The following is a 17059-nucleotide window of genomic DNA, read 5'->3' as shown; positions in this document are numbered from 1 at the left end:
GTCTACAGCCGTGGTTGGTGAACTGTGGCTCGCGAGCCACAGGCGGCTCTTTGGCCCCTTGAATGTGGCTCTTCCACAAAATACCATGGCCTGTGCAAGTCTATTTTGAAGAAGTGGCATTAGAAGAAGTTTAAGTTTTAAAAATTTGGCTCTCAAAAGAAATTTCAATCGTTGTACTATTGATATTTGGCTCTGTTGACTAATGAGTTTGCCGACCACTGATATAAAGTAATGAAGAGGTGGGGCTGCAGGACCTGCCATCAGGAAGCCTGGAGATGCAGCAGCCCTCAGCCCACTTCCTAATGCTGAACAACATGCCCACATATCTAGGTAGCCAGTTGGAGTCTGTGGGGCACCCCTGGATGCCAGCATGCCCACATCCTCTGCACAGCCCGTGGGTGGCCCCTCCAAAGTGACCGGCCAGGCCTCATGCTCAGACTGCCGGTTGCCTACAGTAACACAGGGAAGGTCACTTTCCCTAGAAAGCCTTCCTTGATTTTCTCCAGTTAGCTGAGGTATCTCCACGATGTGGTTCCCTGGCAACCTATCTTTGCCCCATCATCATCCTTGTCGGTTTTTATCGTTACTGCTTGTTTTATTGTCTGCCATCCCCACCCAAACTGTCAAGAGGGCAGAGAACATGTGTCTTTTGTTGTACATTGCATCTGGAAGGCCTATACCTAACACGCTAAGGGGGCTAAACCATCATTACTGGCTGAACAAATGGGTGTCTGCTTAAACATACTGCTCTCCAAACAGCAGAGACTTTTTCTTGATTGCTCCTCAAGAAAAGATACAAACCCAAACAGAAATCCCTTTTGAATGAATGCCCTTACATTAGCAGATTTCCAACAAGGGAGGAATTTTTCTCTGAAAGATGGATCACCTCCGAGAGGGTTCTGACCCATGGTTGTGAGAGACTCTATCCCAATGGGACCACAGCGTTCTAGGCAAGCAGCCTTGCTTCTCAGGCAGCTCTTGTCTCTGTGATGGGCTTTGACTCCTCTGGGGAGCTCTGCTCACCACAGGAATTAACATTCACTCAACTTGAAAACATCAAAGACCTGAGAACTATTTGATTGAAAGGGAGGACTCTGTATATGTTACAGAAGGGGAACCCATCTACAGTGATTTGATATTCAGAGAAGCAGAGCATGGGCCACCTGCCGATGAAATCTCACTTTCCACAGAATCGTGGGAATCATGGGCCAGGACCTCTACACCCTCCCAGTAGGCCCTGGGCATTTTTAAAAAAAAAAAAAAAAAATATATATATATATATATATATATATATATATATATATATATTTTATTGATTTTTTACAGAGAGGAAGGGAGAGAGATAGAGAGCCAGAAACGTCGATGAGAGAGAAACATTGACCAGTTGCCTCCTGCACGCCCCCTTCTGGGGATGTGCCCGCAACCAAGGTACATGCCCTTGTTCGGAATCAAACCCGGGACCTTTCAGTCCGCAGACCGATGCTCTACCACTGAGCCAAACCGGTTTCAGAATTCTTGCTCCTTAAATTCACTTTCCTCAGAGCCCCACTGAAATCATTTGGAAAGGCCATTTCAGAGGTCCATTTTTAGATACTATTCAGGTCATTCGCAGACCAACAATCTTGGGATCACAAAGCCAGATCATCAATCCAGCTGTCATAGGGTCTGAGGTCCAGAGAAGAGAAGTAATTTGCCTAAGGTTGCCCAGCTGAGGTTAGAGTGTTGTTTCCATGGCAGCACTTCACCCATGAGACACTGTGTGGAATGACAAAACCCGTGGAATGGGGCAGGGCACACAGAAAGGAGGTCAGCAAGAAGTACATTTGAAAACATGTCTTATGGCCAAATATGCTTAGAAAATCCCTCCACCTCCTTGTAGGTACTGTGGGTATTTTCTGGGTACATTTGAATAGGCTGGCCAAGAAATCAAGAGTCATTGGGTAAAATCACAAATTTAGTATAATCTAAGAAAGCTCTACACTGAGAGGCCAGATTATTATGATCTCTGAACACATAATAATCTGGCCACTCAGTGTGTGTGTGTGTGTGTGTGTGTGTGTGTGTGTGTGTATGTGTGTATATATATATATATATATATATATATATATATATATATGTATGTTAGAGGCCCAGTGCATGAATTTGGGTGGGGTCCAGCCATCTTGGCATGGACGATTGGCCGGCCTGCCTGCTGGTCAAACTCCTGGTTGAGGGGACAATTTGCATATTAGCCTTTTATTATATGGGATATACACTGAGTGGCCAGATTATTATGCGTTCAGAGATCATAATAACTTGACTACTCAGTGTATAAAAACTTCCAACCAAGAAAATTACATTATATTGTAACACTCTAATATATTGTAGAAGATGCAATGCCAACAGGAGGAAGAAGACACTAACTTTGCTTGACAGAGTCAGGGGAAATGAGCTGAAGCTGAATCTTAAGGGTTGGGAAGGGTTAGAAAAAATAGTAAAAAAGGAGTCATGGTATCTGGGGAAAAGTATAGTATTTCTAGGCAAAGGGAGTGGTCATGCTGTGATTGTTGATGGTGAGGATCTAGGTCATGCATGTCAAACTCGCAGCCTGTGGGCTGTATGCCTCATTTGGCCCATGTGAGCCTTTGAGTTTGACATGCTTGATCTAGGTAATAAATGCAAGCTGCGTGTGGTTATACTAATGAGGATACCTATTAGGCTTGAGAAGAGATTTAGGGAGGAACTTAGCAGCAGGAGCACTTGGGAAGACAGAGGGTATAGAAAGGAACTTGTGTGCAAATCCCAGAGATGAAGCTAGTAAGAGGGTCAGACTTGGGGATGAGCTTGCTGAGTATTTACGTTTTCCTGAGACAACATGGAATTATTGCAGAAGCTTGAGCAAGAAAGTGTCCCAACTTCTTGTTATGTGACAGTCTGCAGGGATGGTCAGCCTATCACCACATGGCCAAAGAGAGAAGCAAAGCCATTTAAGTGTGGCCCCTATGGCCTCTACATGCAAAGGTATCCCACCCCAAACCAACTCCAAGTAATCTTGAACTCAGTCAGAGCCCACAGAGACTACAGGACCAGCTCAGACAGTCACACAGACTATGTGGCAAAGCCACCCATTGTTTGCTAAAACAATCCCCATTTTTAGTAGCTCAATCATTAGCCAAAAGCATTGAAGAAACAACATGGAAATGACTAAGTCTAGGAGAATTCAGGTTCTACTTTTGGATACATTGCACTAATACATGTTCTAAGATTTCTATTTGTAGAGCACTTCATAGTCATAAAATAAAAGCTAATATACACATACTAAATTTCCTTCCTAAGACAGGTCTCAACTCCTCAAACTAACTGGTGTTTGGAAGACTTTAACCTGACAAAGTGTTTTCATCAGCTTGACAGCTCGCAAGATACATTCAGGGTAAAATTTTCAAGATGGAAAAAGTGAATCTTAGCAACTGTCCATCAGCCATGTGTGAAATAGAACAATAACAACAGGAAAACATAAACTGATGAATAAAAACAGACCCAGAGAAAGAGAAGCAGCAATCAGACTCTTAAACCTCAGAGAGAAAGTAGGGGACGGTGGGGGTAAGGGTAAGAGATCAACCAAAGGACTTGTGTGCATGCATATGGGCCTAGCCAGTGGCCATGGTCAACAGGGGGGCGGGGGGTGAGGGCATATGTAGGGAAGGGTTTGAGATGGGAATGGGGGGATGAGGACAATTATGTGATACCATAATCAATAAAAATAAATAAATAAATAATGACAGGAATAACAACAGTTGACATGTAGTCTGTGTTTACTCGGCACCAGACACAATCCTAATTACTATACAGGCATTAACATGTATTTGATTCTCACAGTATCTCTCTGAGGGAGGTAATATCCCCAATGTAGAGATGAAAAAACTGAGGTTTAGCGAAGTAAGTTGCTTGCTCAAGATCCTATATTTAGTGAGCAGTGGAGACAGAGTTTGAGCCCAAGAGTCCTTAACCATTATGCTAGGTTCTCAGCTCTCTGGTAGGTGTCATGAGAGACACAAAAGTAAGGTCCCTAATTATTTTTTCTTTGAACACACACAACCAGCTGAAACACTCAAACAAATTTAATCAGAAATTAAATTTGGGTTTGGGTCCAAATTTCCTGTTTGCTCTGAACCTACAATGGAAGTGGGATCAAAATTCTTCTGCTCTGGTCAGCAACGATGTGGCTTCCTTAGAGGAATGCAAACTTGTCTTTCATCCAACCTCTTCAGTCTCTACTCTCTCCTTCTCCCCTTCCCTTTATCACATCATAGTGACTTCACCCCACACTATCATGGTCAGGTGACACCACAAAAACCATTTGGGGGTAAAGGTCTCATGGACCTACAAAAAAAAAAGTGACTATTCCTAAAGACTCATGATAATATTTAGCATTCCTTTATCAGGAGGACAAGTTCCTTAATTATACAACATGGTAGAGAGAGAATGATTCTAATTACCCAAATGCACATCTCTATTTTTTTTTAAAATATGTTTTTATTGACTTGAGAGAGAGAGAGAAGGAAGAGAGAGATAGAAACATCAATGAAAGAGAAACACTGATTGGCTGCATCCTGCATGCCCCTTCTGGGGATTGAGCCTGTAACCAGAGAACATGCCCCAACCAGGAATTAAACCAGTGACCTCTCGGTGCCTGGATCAACATTCAACCACGGAGCAACACTGGCCAGGCAAAATCAGTTTGTTTGCGAAACAGGTCATGTAGGAACCTGTTTCCCCACCAGGTGGTGGGGTGCTCATGATGATGGACATTTACAAAGGGAGCCCAACAGAGAGGCCGAGGCAGACTTTGCAGCTTTCCAATGCAAGCACATCTGTCAGCTGTCCCAGCCCATTGGTTATTGCCATGTGCATTGACCAGTACTACTTATCCCATCCCAAGGTCCCCCAAGGGGTCATGGTATTGGCAGTTCACCAGGGAGAGCTTCCCTTCTCTGGAATCTGGGCCCTGCCCTTGATGGCCCTTAACCTGCAAGGGGGACACAACCTCACAAGTCCACTACCCTGCTCCCACGAGATAGGGGCACTGCTTCACTGTCCCCATTGCTAGTGTGTCTATACTTTCCTCCAGCCTCATTGGGTCCCAAACAAGTTCCTGAGGCCCTTCTATGTCCATCAGCTTATTTAAATCTTTCAATGTATGCCCAAACTGCATCTTATTTTATGTAACATCTATCATCAGCTCCATTTTATAGCTGAGGAAACTGTGGCTCAGAGAGACTAAGTAATTTGCCCATTAGTACGTGGCAATGCTCTGCTTTGATTAGTTTGCTGCCACAACGAAGCACCACAGACTGGATGACTTAAACAATAAAAATTTCTTTTCTCACAGTTTTGGAGGCTAGAAGTTCCAGGTCATGGTGCTGGCAGCAATGGTTCCTTCTGAGGCCTCTCAAATATGGCTTATAGATGGGTCTTCCCCTAGTGTCTTACATGGTCTCCCTTCAGACATTTCTGAGTCCTAATTTCATCTTCTTAGAAAGACACCAGCCATATTAGACTAGGGCCCACCCATATCTTATTTTTATTTCTACCTCTTTAAAGGCCCTATCTTCTAACACAGTTAGAATTGTGGAGGGGACACAATTCAGCCATAACATACGCTGACTCCATCACCCTATGCTTCCCATTCATCCAACCAACACTCGGAGAGCATCCCAGGTACTAAGAATTATACTCGGCACTTCTGCAAATGCTTCCTCATGTAATTCTCAAAACATGAGAAACCTCCCTTCCAGGGAGGTTCGTGTTTTAATTCCCATGGTACAATGAGGAAACTACATTTCAAACAGTTTAAATATTCTGCCCAAAAAAGACAACAAAGATGAGGCAGGCCCAGGAATCCACCCCAGTTCTCTGACTCCAAACCCAAAGCGCTGTCTCTAGCATACAAGGTTGCTTCCCACGCGAAACTGCAGCTGGCAGCAACGGGACATGGTGACCTGACCATGGCAGCAATGGGGTGGGAATGGGCAGGATCTCCTTTTTTGGAAAGAGCCTAAATCCCATGGATAACAGCGGGATCTACCATACAGGGTTGTTGTGATGATTAAATGAATCAGAGTGCCATAGCAATAGTAGCAACAACAACAACAACAATAACAAGACATTTGTTACAAGGCAGACATAACTCTGAGCACTTTATGATTCATTTAATCATCACAACAACCCTGTGTGATAGGTCCTGCTATATTTGTTGTTGTTATTATTATTAATGACATTTGGATAGAGGGTAGCTTGACTACCCACAACTATTTCACTCTTCTTCCCAAAATTATACACAAAGGCTTTATATTTTATTATTTTTATTTTATTTTATTTTATTTTATTTTATTTTATTTTATTTTATTTTATTTTATTTTATTTTATTTTATTTTACAGAGAGGAAGGGAGAGGGATAGAGAGTTAGAAACATCAATGAGAGAAAAACATCGATCAGCTGCCTCCTGCATACCTCCTACTGGGGATGTGCCCACAATCAAGGTATTGTACATGCCCTTGACTGGAATGGAACCTGGGACCTTTCAGTCTACAGGCCGATGCTCTATCCACTAAGCCAACCCGGTTAGGGCACACAAAGGCCTTAATACCAAAAAAGAGAAGAAACAATAGCACATAAGTCTGGAAATGAGAAAGCAAAGGGATGAGTGGTAAATGACTCTGTAGACCCCAAAAGATCTGAATTCTAAAGCGGCAATGGGGAAAGTCAAGAACAATCAAATTTATGCTGCAGAATCTCCTGCCTTATATTCCACCAAAGCTCAGGGATGTGCAGTAACAGTTATCTCTAAAAGTAAGGGTGATGTGGAGAGAGACAAAATTAAGATATTTGGCTGAAAAGCAATTAGAAACTAGATATTCTTCTTCCTTTACTTTGCACAGGTCTTTCCCTGCCCCCAGGGGTTTATTTTCTAGAGAAAAGAAACAGAGGGTCTCCAGGCTCAGGGTGGAACAGGGAGAGAGGACAGGCTCCAGGGAAAGAACTGAAAAGAAGCAAATTATATGGACACATGTATTCTAGGAGCTGGACACTCCAACTCTCTTCCCTCACTTGGCTCCTAAAGTGTTGGCTACCAAGCCCTCTATCTCCAGGCAGGAGTCCCAAGTGTCTTCCCCGGGTAATCTGAGTATTTTCAGAGGAAAGGTACCAAAAGACTGTTGCTCAAGGTTCCACAACTAAGTGGTCAGCAAGCTTTCTCTACTATGAACCCTAACTTAACTAGTCCAGTATCTGAATATAGGTCCAGAAAGAGAAAACAGAGGAGAAGGAATCAATAAAGAAAGACACATTTTTCAGAACTAAAGAACACGGCTTTCTAAATTAAAAAGATTTATCCAGGGCTCAGTGAAATAGATGAAAATAGGCCTACACCACATCATCTATAATAATAAAGGTGCAGCCGGGACCGGTTTGGCTCAGTGGATAGAGCGTTGGCCTACGGACTGAAAGGTTCCGGGTTCGATTCCGGTCAAGGGAGTGTCTTGGTTGCGGGGGTGTGCAAGAGGCAGCTGGGGGATGTGCAAGAGGCAGCTGGTCGATGTTTCTCTCTCATAGATGTTTCTAACTCTCTATCCCTCTCAATTCCTCTCTGTGTAAAATCAATAAAATATATTTTAAAAAAAAGATTTCAAACTTTAAAAAATAATAATAATAATAAAAGTGTAATATGCTAATGAGACCGGACAGCTGAACAACCTTCTGAACCTTATTCCGGACATCTTTCTGGATGAAGCCGCGGTGGCTGGGGGCAAGGCAGAGGAAGTTAGGAGCGATCATGCAGGCAGGTAAGTAGTTAGGGGCATCAGGTAGGCAGGGAGAGTGATTAGGGATGATCAGGCAGGCAAATAAAGTGGTTAGGGGCTATCAGGCAGGCAAACAGGCAAGTGGTTAAGAGTCAGCAGTCCTGGATTATGAGAGGAATGTCCGACTGCCAGTTTAGTAGTGATACCGATACTGGCAGTCAGACATCCCCTGAGGGGTCTAGATTGCGAGAGGGTATAGGCCAGACAAAGGGACCTAGCCCACGCTCCCATGCACGAATTTTGTGCACTGGGTCTCTAGTTAAGTAAATAACAAGCTTCCATAGAAAAGTAACAGGTCCTTACAAAGGATCATGAATCAAAATATTTTTAGGATTCTTAATGGCAACACTGGGAGTTAGACGACAATAAAACAATAAGAAATTTAGAGGAATAATTGTTTTCAATCTAGAATTTTATACTCCGTCAAATTCTTTATCAAGCTAGGGAGTAAGAGAAAGATGATTTTATATATAAAAGGAAGGTCTCAAAGATTTCCTTCCCATACTCTTTCTCAGAAAACAGCTGGGGTTGATTTACCACATCTAGGGAGTATATCCAGAAAGAGGGGACATGGAATAAAAAAAGACAGGACCTTCCACATAAGAAAGAAGCAAATGGGAAGTGCTAGGACAGCAGGGAGATGCCCGGGTGACAGATATGCAACAGGCACTGAGGACAACCATTCAGACTGGAGCAGTTTAGAGGGCTTTGGGATAAATTTATCCAGGGATATAAAATTGATAGAATACCTATGACACTTCAACATCCTGAAGGGAGATGTGGATAATCTATAGAGCATTTGAGTTAAGTAATAATAACACATAGAGCCAAGAGATATTTCTTATCTGCAGGGAAAACAAAGACATTGTATAGGAAAGGGAAAGCAATTAAACCAATGGCTTAGTTCCAAGTAACATTTCACAGTCATAATAATGTATACAATGCATATTCACTTAACCAAAATTACAGTAAACTCTAGTGAGTGGATGGGAGGATGGGAAGGGTGGGACAAAGAGCTAAATTCTCACTTTTCATAGTGGAAAGTCTCTAGATAATGCCTAAAATAAAGTTTTTAAAAAGGAACAACAAATGCATGTTATTCACAAATACACAGGTCTATACTCAAGGTGTCAGCTAAAAGAATTGAAAGTGGTTGTCTCTCTAAAAGAGAAACTGAGAGGACAGAACACAGTTTTTTATTTATTTAAACACCTGGTAGAAGAGTTTGACTTTATCTATATGTACATCTTTAAATAAAATAACATCTGAGCTTTATAACACCTCACTCTGTAAACCTGGGCGAGTCACTGCTCACTGTTGGTTTCCAAGTTCCCTCTCTAAAACGGAGTTGGATTAGAGTGCCTCTGAGGCCTTCGCTCATCTGACATTCACAACTGAGATTCCTGCCACGGAGACTGTATCCTCCCATTACACACTCAGCCCTTAGATCCTTAGGAGTTTTATATGTAAATACCATTTTCTACTTCAGGTGAAGATGGCAGAAGATAAGAATTCTTACCAGTCATGATATTAGGGACTGTAAGAAGGTAGAAATAAAGTTAGTATATATATTTTTTAAATGATAAATTAAAAATAAGATATCATTTTCTATGGGTAGGGAAATGCCGACAGCTGAGAACAACACTCTGTGGGGAAACAGACCCCCAAGAGCCCTCAGTGATTTTTGAAGGGACAGGTCCCAGAAGACTGGGAAGGAAAAAGGCATCACCCCAATTTCTCCTCCTCCCCTGCTTTGTAGCATTAATTGAAAGACAATGAGACCCTAAATATTAGGTCGTCCACCTGATAACACAGGATTTAACTGGAGACTTAATCCATGTCAGGAAATGCCCCCTGTGCCAATACTAGGAGCTGATCCCAGGGATAGAGGTAGGCAGATACTTTGCCCCTTTAGAATAGCAGGAAGGCAAGACTGCAGTTTACAACTTCATATGCATTTTCCAGCAAGGGCCAGCTTGGAGAGTGCAGCTATAGCCCTCAATACATCTCCAACTTTTCCAAGGGAAACCCCTTCTAAGTCCCTTTTTTTTTCTTTTTCTTTTTCTTTTTTTTAATATATTTTATTGATTTTCCACAGAAAGGAAGGAAGAGGGATAGAGAGCTAGAAACGTCAATGAGAGAGAAACATTGACCAGCTGCCTCCTGCACACCCCCTACTGGGGATGTGCCGGCAACCAATGTACATGCCCTTGACTGGAATCGAACCTGAGACCTTTCAGTCCACAGACCGACACGCTATCCACTGAGAAAAACTGGTTTTGGCCTAAGCCCCTTCTTTTGAGCTTTGTCCCCCAGACCTGGAAAGGACAAGCCATTTAAGACTCAGGCTTATTAATTAGGTGCTCTGAGATTTCACTAAATCTTCATGTCCTGCTCTTCTTCTTTTTCTTTTTTATTGATTTCAGAGAGAAAGGGAGAGGAAGGAAGAGATGGAAACATCTATGATAGGAGAGAATTATAGATTGGTTGCCTCCTGCACGCCCCCTACTGAGGATGGAGCCATGACCTGGCATGTGCTCTTGACCAGGATCAAATCCGGGACCCTTCAGTCCACAGGCTGATGCTCTAGCCAAATCAGCTAGGGCTGCTCTTAATTGTTATCTGACTTTTCATAAACATCATCATAAACAAAGAAAGCCTTTTTCTAAGCACCTCTTGAGTACAGAATGATCTAGCCTGGGCCAAAGCAGAAACATCCTGTCTCCTCTTGTCTGCCCACTGCTCACCTAGTTCTGGCTTCAAGCACACACAGGCTCCGGGACAGACTGACTCCCGGGAAGTGGTGATGAGGGCTCATTAAAGACCGAAAGTTTTGGAGAACTTAAAGAGCAAGAGAGCTTTAGAACTTAAGACTTCCTCCTCTGCTGGATAAAGACTTTTAGTGCTCCAAGTGACAAATGTTAACCATTAATAATACTTTACATAAATAAAGTACCTTGTCATTTCTTACATGTTCTCATACCCTTCACCTCTACCTCTACAGTCAGACCTCCAGCCACCACTCTCGACTCCCACATGACGGAGACAAGGCAGGGTTCTCTGAAAGGCTCCAATGGAAGGAGGTCCAGGAACTTGCTCCACAAGATTTCTTAAATTTTCTAGACACCATTCAACTGTTTTACCCTGGGGGTCTATGAGTTCGGTAGAGGGAAAACTGATTTTATACCTTTCTTTGCTGATTAAATTTTTATTTTTCCTATGACTACTATATATATATTTAAAGGAATTTTCATTTTATAAGAAGGAAGAAAGGAATATCGATACATCCACCACCACCACCCCCATTGCAATTCAGGACTCCCCTTTGAAGTCAGGGCTGGGTAAAAGATCTCTAATGTTTTTTCCATCTTAATAAAAATTAATTTATGATATAATAACATTAACTAAGCTTTATTGAGAACTTACAGTAGAGCAGGCACTATTCGAAATTTAGACCTATCAGTTCACTAAACCATTACAACCTCATGAGATAGGGACAACAATTGTTCTCACTTTACAGATGAGGACACTAAAGTGTAAAATAAAACGTTAAGACACTGGGCCAGGGTGGCAGAGGCCATGTTTTCTTTGCCACCCTCTGGTGCAGTGCTCCTGGCTTCCAGATTATGAAAGAAGGAGATGCATTCCTGTAGCCAAGCCTCATTCTCCTCCCAGGGCCCAGGCAGGTCACATAGTCCCCTTATCCATGCCGCATGGGCAGAGAAGTGCTCTCAGGGAGTCAGCTACTGCCACTGAGCAGCTCAGAGAAAAACGCACAAGCATGGGGCATGTTGGAGAGGGGAGAAAGTTCCCTGAACCAACTTTGGGAAGAAGGCCCTCCCTTCAAAAGCTCTGCCTCACAGGGAGCCAATGCCTCCCTCCACAGAGGCGTCCCAGGAATGCTGGGAAGGGACACGGAGACAGAGTTCTGTGGCTGCCTGGCATGGGGAGCCTGACACAGAGCGGGGCCAGAGGGAAGGGGGCCGTGCCTGCCAGTGTGGGCCCTCCCGCATGTGTGAGCCACCGGCCAGAGAAGGGTCATCTTCTGTTAGTTCTTGAATACTGGCCAATTAGTCGCTAATTAGTTTATGTGTAAATTTCAGCAGGAAGGCTGGAAAATTCAATCTACTTCAGCATTGAGGTTCTCCTCCTCCAATAACTGGCTCTGCCAATCTTGCAATTAAAGCCACGTAGCACACAAAATGTGGACTGTGCCTGAGCTTCAGGACAGCCAATAAGATACACACTCACTGCCTCTCCAGTCAGCTGCAGACTAACTACCCCAAACAGCTTTCTGCTGACAGCTTAAAACAAAGCATCATGGGAAACAGAGATCACATGATCCTCATTAATTCAAGAAAGGAAAGATATGAAGAAGTGGGGATTTTTTAGGGTCAAAGGAAAAAAATCGTGTGTTGTATGTTAGGAATGCTTTCAACACAGACTTTCAAGAAGTACACACCTATGACATAGCAACCCACTGGACTGGAAAGCTCTAGAGCTGTAGACGAGAAGAACAAGTATTAAGTGAACACCTTCTACAAGCAGGGGACTGTCCTAAGCCAACTAGGTGAGCACTCAAGTGTGGAGTTCTCAATCACAGAAGGGCATTTCATGTAAAAATACAAGGTCAGCAAAGGGCACCTGCAAGATGCCTGGTACAGGGAGATGTTATGTCACTCAGGGTCGGTGTGATTCCCATGACAGGCCTGGTGGTCAGGAAAGGATTCACAGAGCAGGAGCATTTGACATAGCCCTGAAGGCATATGGCATTTTTTTTTTAGACCTGCAGTCCCTAAATCACCTGAGGAATGCTTTAAAAAACAGAGTCATGTCCTGGCTGGTCAGTGTCAGGTGGTTTTAATGCTGTCTTATGCACTGAAAGTCATGGGTTCAATTCCTGGTCAGGGCACATGCTCAGATTTCAAGTTCAATCCCCAAGTGGAAGGCAACCAATTGATGTTTTTCCCTCTCTCTCCCTCCCTTTCTTTCCCTCCCTCCCTCCTCCTCTCCCTCTAAAAATCAATAAAAATTTATTAAAAAAAAAAAAAAAGTCCTGAACCCCAGATCAGACCAACTGAGTCCTAGAAGCAAAAGTTCTAGGAATGTTACCCTGAAATCACTATTCTTTTTTAAAGGTTATTATTATTATGGTAAATTTAAAACATGCACAAAAGTAGAATAGTGAGCCCACATGTACCATCACCCATATTAGCAATCATCAACTCACTCTCTATTCCCCCTCCCTCAGTATTATGGACTCTACATATTTTTTTAATTGGTTTTAGAGACAGGAAAGGAGGGAAAGAGGGAGGGAGGGAAGGAAAGAAAGAAGGAGGGAAGGAAGGAGGGAGGGAAGGAAGGAGAGAAACACACACACACAGAGAGATAGAGAGAGAGAGAGAGAGAACTGCTGGTTGCCTTCTCCATGCTCCTTGACTGAGGATTGAACCCTCAACCTGGGCATGTGACTTGGCTGGAAATGGAACCCGCCACCTTCTGGGGCATGGGACTACATGACACTCCAATCTACTGAGCCACACCTTCCAGGGTGGAATCTACGTATTTTTTAAACTGGGAACTCTGAGGCAGCCAGATCAGGAAAGTGAACAGGGAGCTACTCACTGAGCAAGACACAGATTAGGAGCAAGGGAAATCCAAGGACAGTGGGGACACAAAAGCTCATAAAAATGAAAGAGAATGGTATTTGGGGGAGAATGGCAAACAATCTGGAGTACCTAGATGGTGGGGTGCATGGTTAGGGAGAGTGGTGAAAGGATTGTTGTGGACCACCAGAGCCTTGTTAGCACATATTGTGTCTTTGTTAGAAACACAAAGAGGCATCTCCTCTGGGGAGAAAATGCACCCTTTTCTGGGGCAGAAGCCAGCCACACAGCAGAGAGAGCCACACCTCCCATCCCTGCTTGTGTCCAAACCACAGAGCTGTGCACAGCTTCCCCATCTTGGTCATGCGATATTATATGGCAAAGACAAAGTGGTTTTGCAGTTATAATTAAGGTTCCTAATCATTTGACTTTGAGTTAAATGAAAAGATTATCCTGGATAGGCCTGATCTAATCAAGCAATTCTTTTTTTTTTTTTTTAAGTCCTCACCCAAGGATATTTTCCCCATTGGTTTCTAGCTGGTAGTTTGTCACACATCCATAGGAAACAAGTAATGGCCTCACAGTGTGGTCATTGGAGGGCCATGCACAGCAGGCTAGAAAGTATGGGCTTTATTATGCAACGCATTGGGAACCACTGAATGTTTCTGAGCAGAGACTCATCCTTTAGGAAGCTAAGGGATATCAGCAGGAAGGGAAGCCTGTGGTAGGAGTTGGTCGGAAGCCCTTTACGAACATTTAGTCAGGGCATAGCTCCCAGGACTGACAGTTTTACTGACCAGTAGAGAGCTTGTGAGGGACTAAGTTCTGGGATGAACCAAGCCAGCTAGCCTACCCCATTAAAATAAAATAAAAAAGAGGAGGAGAAAGCAAAAACCAAGAAATTGACAGTCACTGAAAAAAAATCTTAGGGAACTTTAGTGTCCTGGTTGCTAATTATAAATATTTACTCCTCCCAGAATTCCTGACCTCACAGAAGAGCCTGCGTAAACAGTCCTGCTGCCTTACTGGAAAGTGTGTGTGTGTGTGTGTGTGTGTGTGTGTGTGTGTGTGTGTGTGATGTTTTCTTGGACCGGGGAACAGGGCAGTAATAAGGGACTAGATGATCTGCAAAGAGTCACTTCCTGCTGGATATTGTCTAGTTCCCTTCCCCAGCTCGGCTGGGATCATAAACCCCGAGACCCCCAAGCAACTCCTCCTCTGATTCTATCTGCTGGAGACAACTAAGCCAAACAAACTCAGGAAGCGCCCAGAGATTGGGAAGGGGAGGAAGTTCATGGCACAGAAGGAAAAAGAAAAGAGAATGCCCTGATGTTGAAGGAAGAGGGTGGGGAGAGAACGAAATGAAGGTCACCCCAAGGTCGTTGGGCGCCAGGCCTTTAAAAATGTCGTTCTTGGGCTTTCAATCAAAACTGGCACAAGCAGAATGTCTCCTGGGGCTATTCAAATATTAACATTCACAGTGATAAACAGCCGCCACCCCCTGCCCCCCAAGTCCTCTGTAAGCAAATTAAAACAACTGATCGAAAGCGGGTCACTGAGAGACCAGTTGGACAGGAGCCAAGTCAGCTCCAGGATCTGGAAAATGCTTTAATTTTTCACTTTTAGGGAAGAGAGGAGAAGAGAAGGGCTACCTGTAGATGACTCCATGCTGGTGGAGGAACATGAGGGCTGACGTAACCTCTGCAGCATAGAACCGGGAACGAGGCTCATCGAATTTTCGGGAGCGCTGAATCTGGAACATGAGGTCTCCACCATTGACATACTCCATGACGAAAAAGAGGCGGTCCTGAAAGGAAGCAGAAAATGCCATTTAGCTGGTCCTCCTGCCGCTGTCCACACAGGCTGGCATACTGGGCACCTTCAAGACACTGGGTGCTGAATTAGAAAAAGGGGGAGCTCTCTGAATCGGGGGAGGGGGGCCGGAAGAGAGGGGCAGTAGGATTTTACATGGGGCGAGGCCTGGAGAGAAGGAGGAGGTGTGTGTATGTGTGTGGAGGGAGGACGGTGGATGGTGAAAACACAAATGCCTGGATGTGGAAATGCTTAGGGACAGGTAAACTAAGGAGGTCAGCTGGGGTGGAAGGTTCGTGAAACAAAGGTGAAATGGTGATGTTTGAGAGGTCAGAGGAGCATAGTACCTTCTTAACATATAGACAGAGTCCTAAATGAAGCCACCAGGAGAATGTCCACATATTGTTTTCAGTCAAAATTCATAGAATCACTCTCATTAAGACACAGCAAAGCTCTCAATGATCCTTCATTCATGAAGCAGATAGCGTGCATCTACCTTATTATTGGCATCTCTTTGAAATTAAGTCTGCTGTTAAGAATTGTTACAAATTCAGATGGCCTTCTCCCGCTCCACAATCTCCAGAATTGTCCAGGCTTTACTGCTATTCACAAAGGGCTCAATGTCTAGCTTCTCTTCCACTCGCCCTGCCCTTCCCCTTTTAAGACCTGCCTCACTTTCTCCCCAGAGTGCTATTCTGTACTCTGAAGTACAGAGGCCACTTTGCCGACCATTCATTCAACCATCCATTCCCCACGAAAATCCTAATGTCAAAACCGGAATGCTCAGGACAAAGCCATCCCCTTGACACCAGACTGTCTGAGGGGAGGACTCAGGCATCAGTTGTTTGCAAGCTCCCCACATGATTCCCATGAGCACCCAGGGCTGAGAACCGCTGGCTCCTCCATCTTGCCTCTGCCAAGGTGTTCTGCATCTGTGAGATATATGGATTCTAAGTCACTGGAGTTTTTCTTTCCAAAGATCCCCAAGAACAAGGATTCCTAACCTTGTGTGTCAGCATCACACTGTGTTAGAATATGAATTCCTGGTTCTACTCCTGATTCAGAAGATCGGGGATGGAGCCTGAGAACCTGCATCATCTTGACCTCAGTTCATGTTGATGCTGCTGGTCCTGGAACCCCCGTTTTGAGAACCATTGTCCCGGAGCACTTGTGCCAGCCTCTCATATGGCAAGCACAGCCCTGATGTAGCTGAACCACACCATCAAGAACAGCCACTGTGACTGACACCATTCCAGGGTCGCCAACTTGGACTTGGGCTGCAGTGACCATGAACTATTTCTTGGGCTGTGTTTGAAAGAATCCAAATCTTTAAAGAGGAAAAGCCTGCTCTCCCTGCATACTGTCTTGCTGCCTTTTTTTCTCCTAACACCAGGACACACGGCATTGAAGAAAAGGGGGCTGGGAGGGAAGAAGAGCCCCCACCCAATTTCATCCCTTACTGGCCGAGTGACCCCAGGCTAATGACTTCATCTCTCTGTGCTCGGTTTTCTCCTCTGTAAAAATGAGGAGGACAGTAGGACCTGCCTTACAGACTTCTTATGAGGATTAAATTATAGGTTAAAATGCCTGGCTCATAATTAGTGTTCCACGAAGACTGTCGAGTGCCATTGTTTCTGAAGGTAGTTGAGCTATTGTTATTATCATTATAAAGTCTTCATTTTTACTGTCCTCTCACCAGCGTTTCTCCCTGATCACTGTCTCTTTCAACAAACTCTTGTTCCCTTGGCTTTCAGGCTGTTTCTCCCCCCCGCCCCCGCAACCCCCCCCCCCCATGCCCTGTA

General features: G+C 44.1%; 1 protein-coding gene across 4 annotated transcripts in view; it reads right to left on the bottom strand.

Annotated features, from left to right (window-relative positions):
• PRKCE (protein kinase C epsilon) overlaps positions 1–17059 on the bottom strand; it is a 436609-nt gene that overhangs the window by 61761 nt on the left and 357789 nt on the right. For all 4 annotated transcript variants that reach the window (XM_036435210.2, XM_036435208.2, XM_045580706.1 and 1 more), the window contains one exon: positions 15098–15252. In XM_036435210.2, coding sequence (XP_036291103.1) covers positions 15098–15252 — 155 coding nt within the window. The remainder of the gene's footprint in view (positions 1–15097; positions 15253–17059) is intronic.

Source organism: Pipistrellus kuhlii, unplaced genomic scaffold, assembly GCF_014108245.1.
Source record: "Pipistrellus kuhlii isolate mPipKuh1 unplaced genomic scaffold, mPipKuh1.p scaffold_m20_p_13, whole genome shotgun sequence".
In the NCBI taxonomy this organism is placed as follows: domain Eukaryota; kingdom Metazoa; phylum Chordata; class Mammalia; order Chiroptera; family Vespertilionidae; genus Pipistrellus; species Pipistrellus kuhlii.
This window is presented reverse-complemented; position numbering and strand designations above follow the sequence as displayed.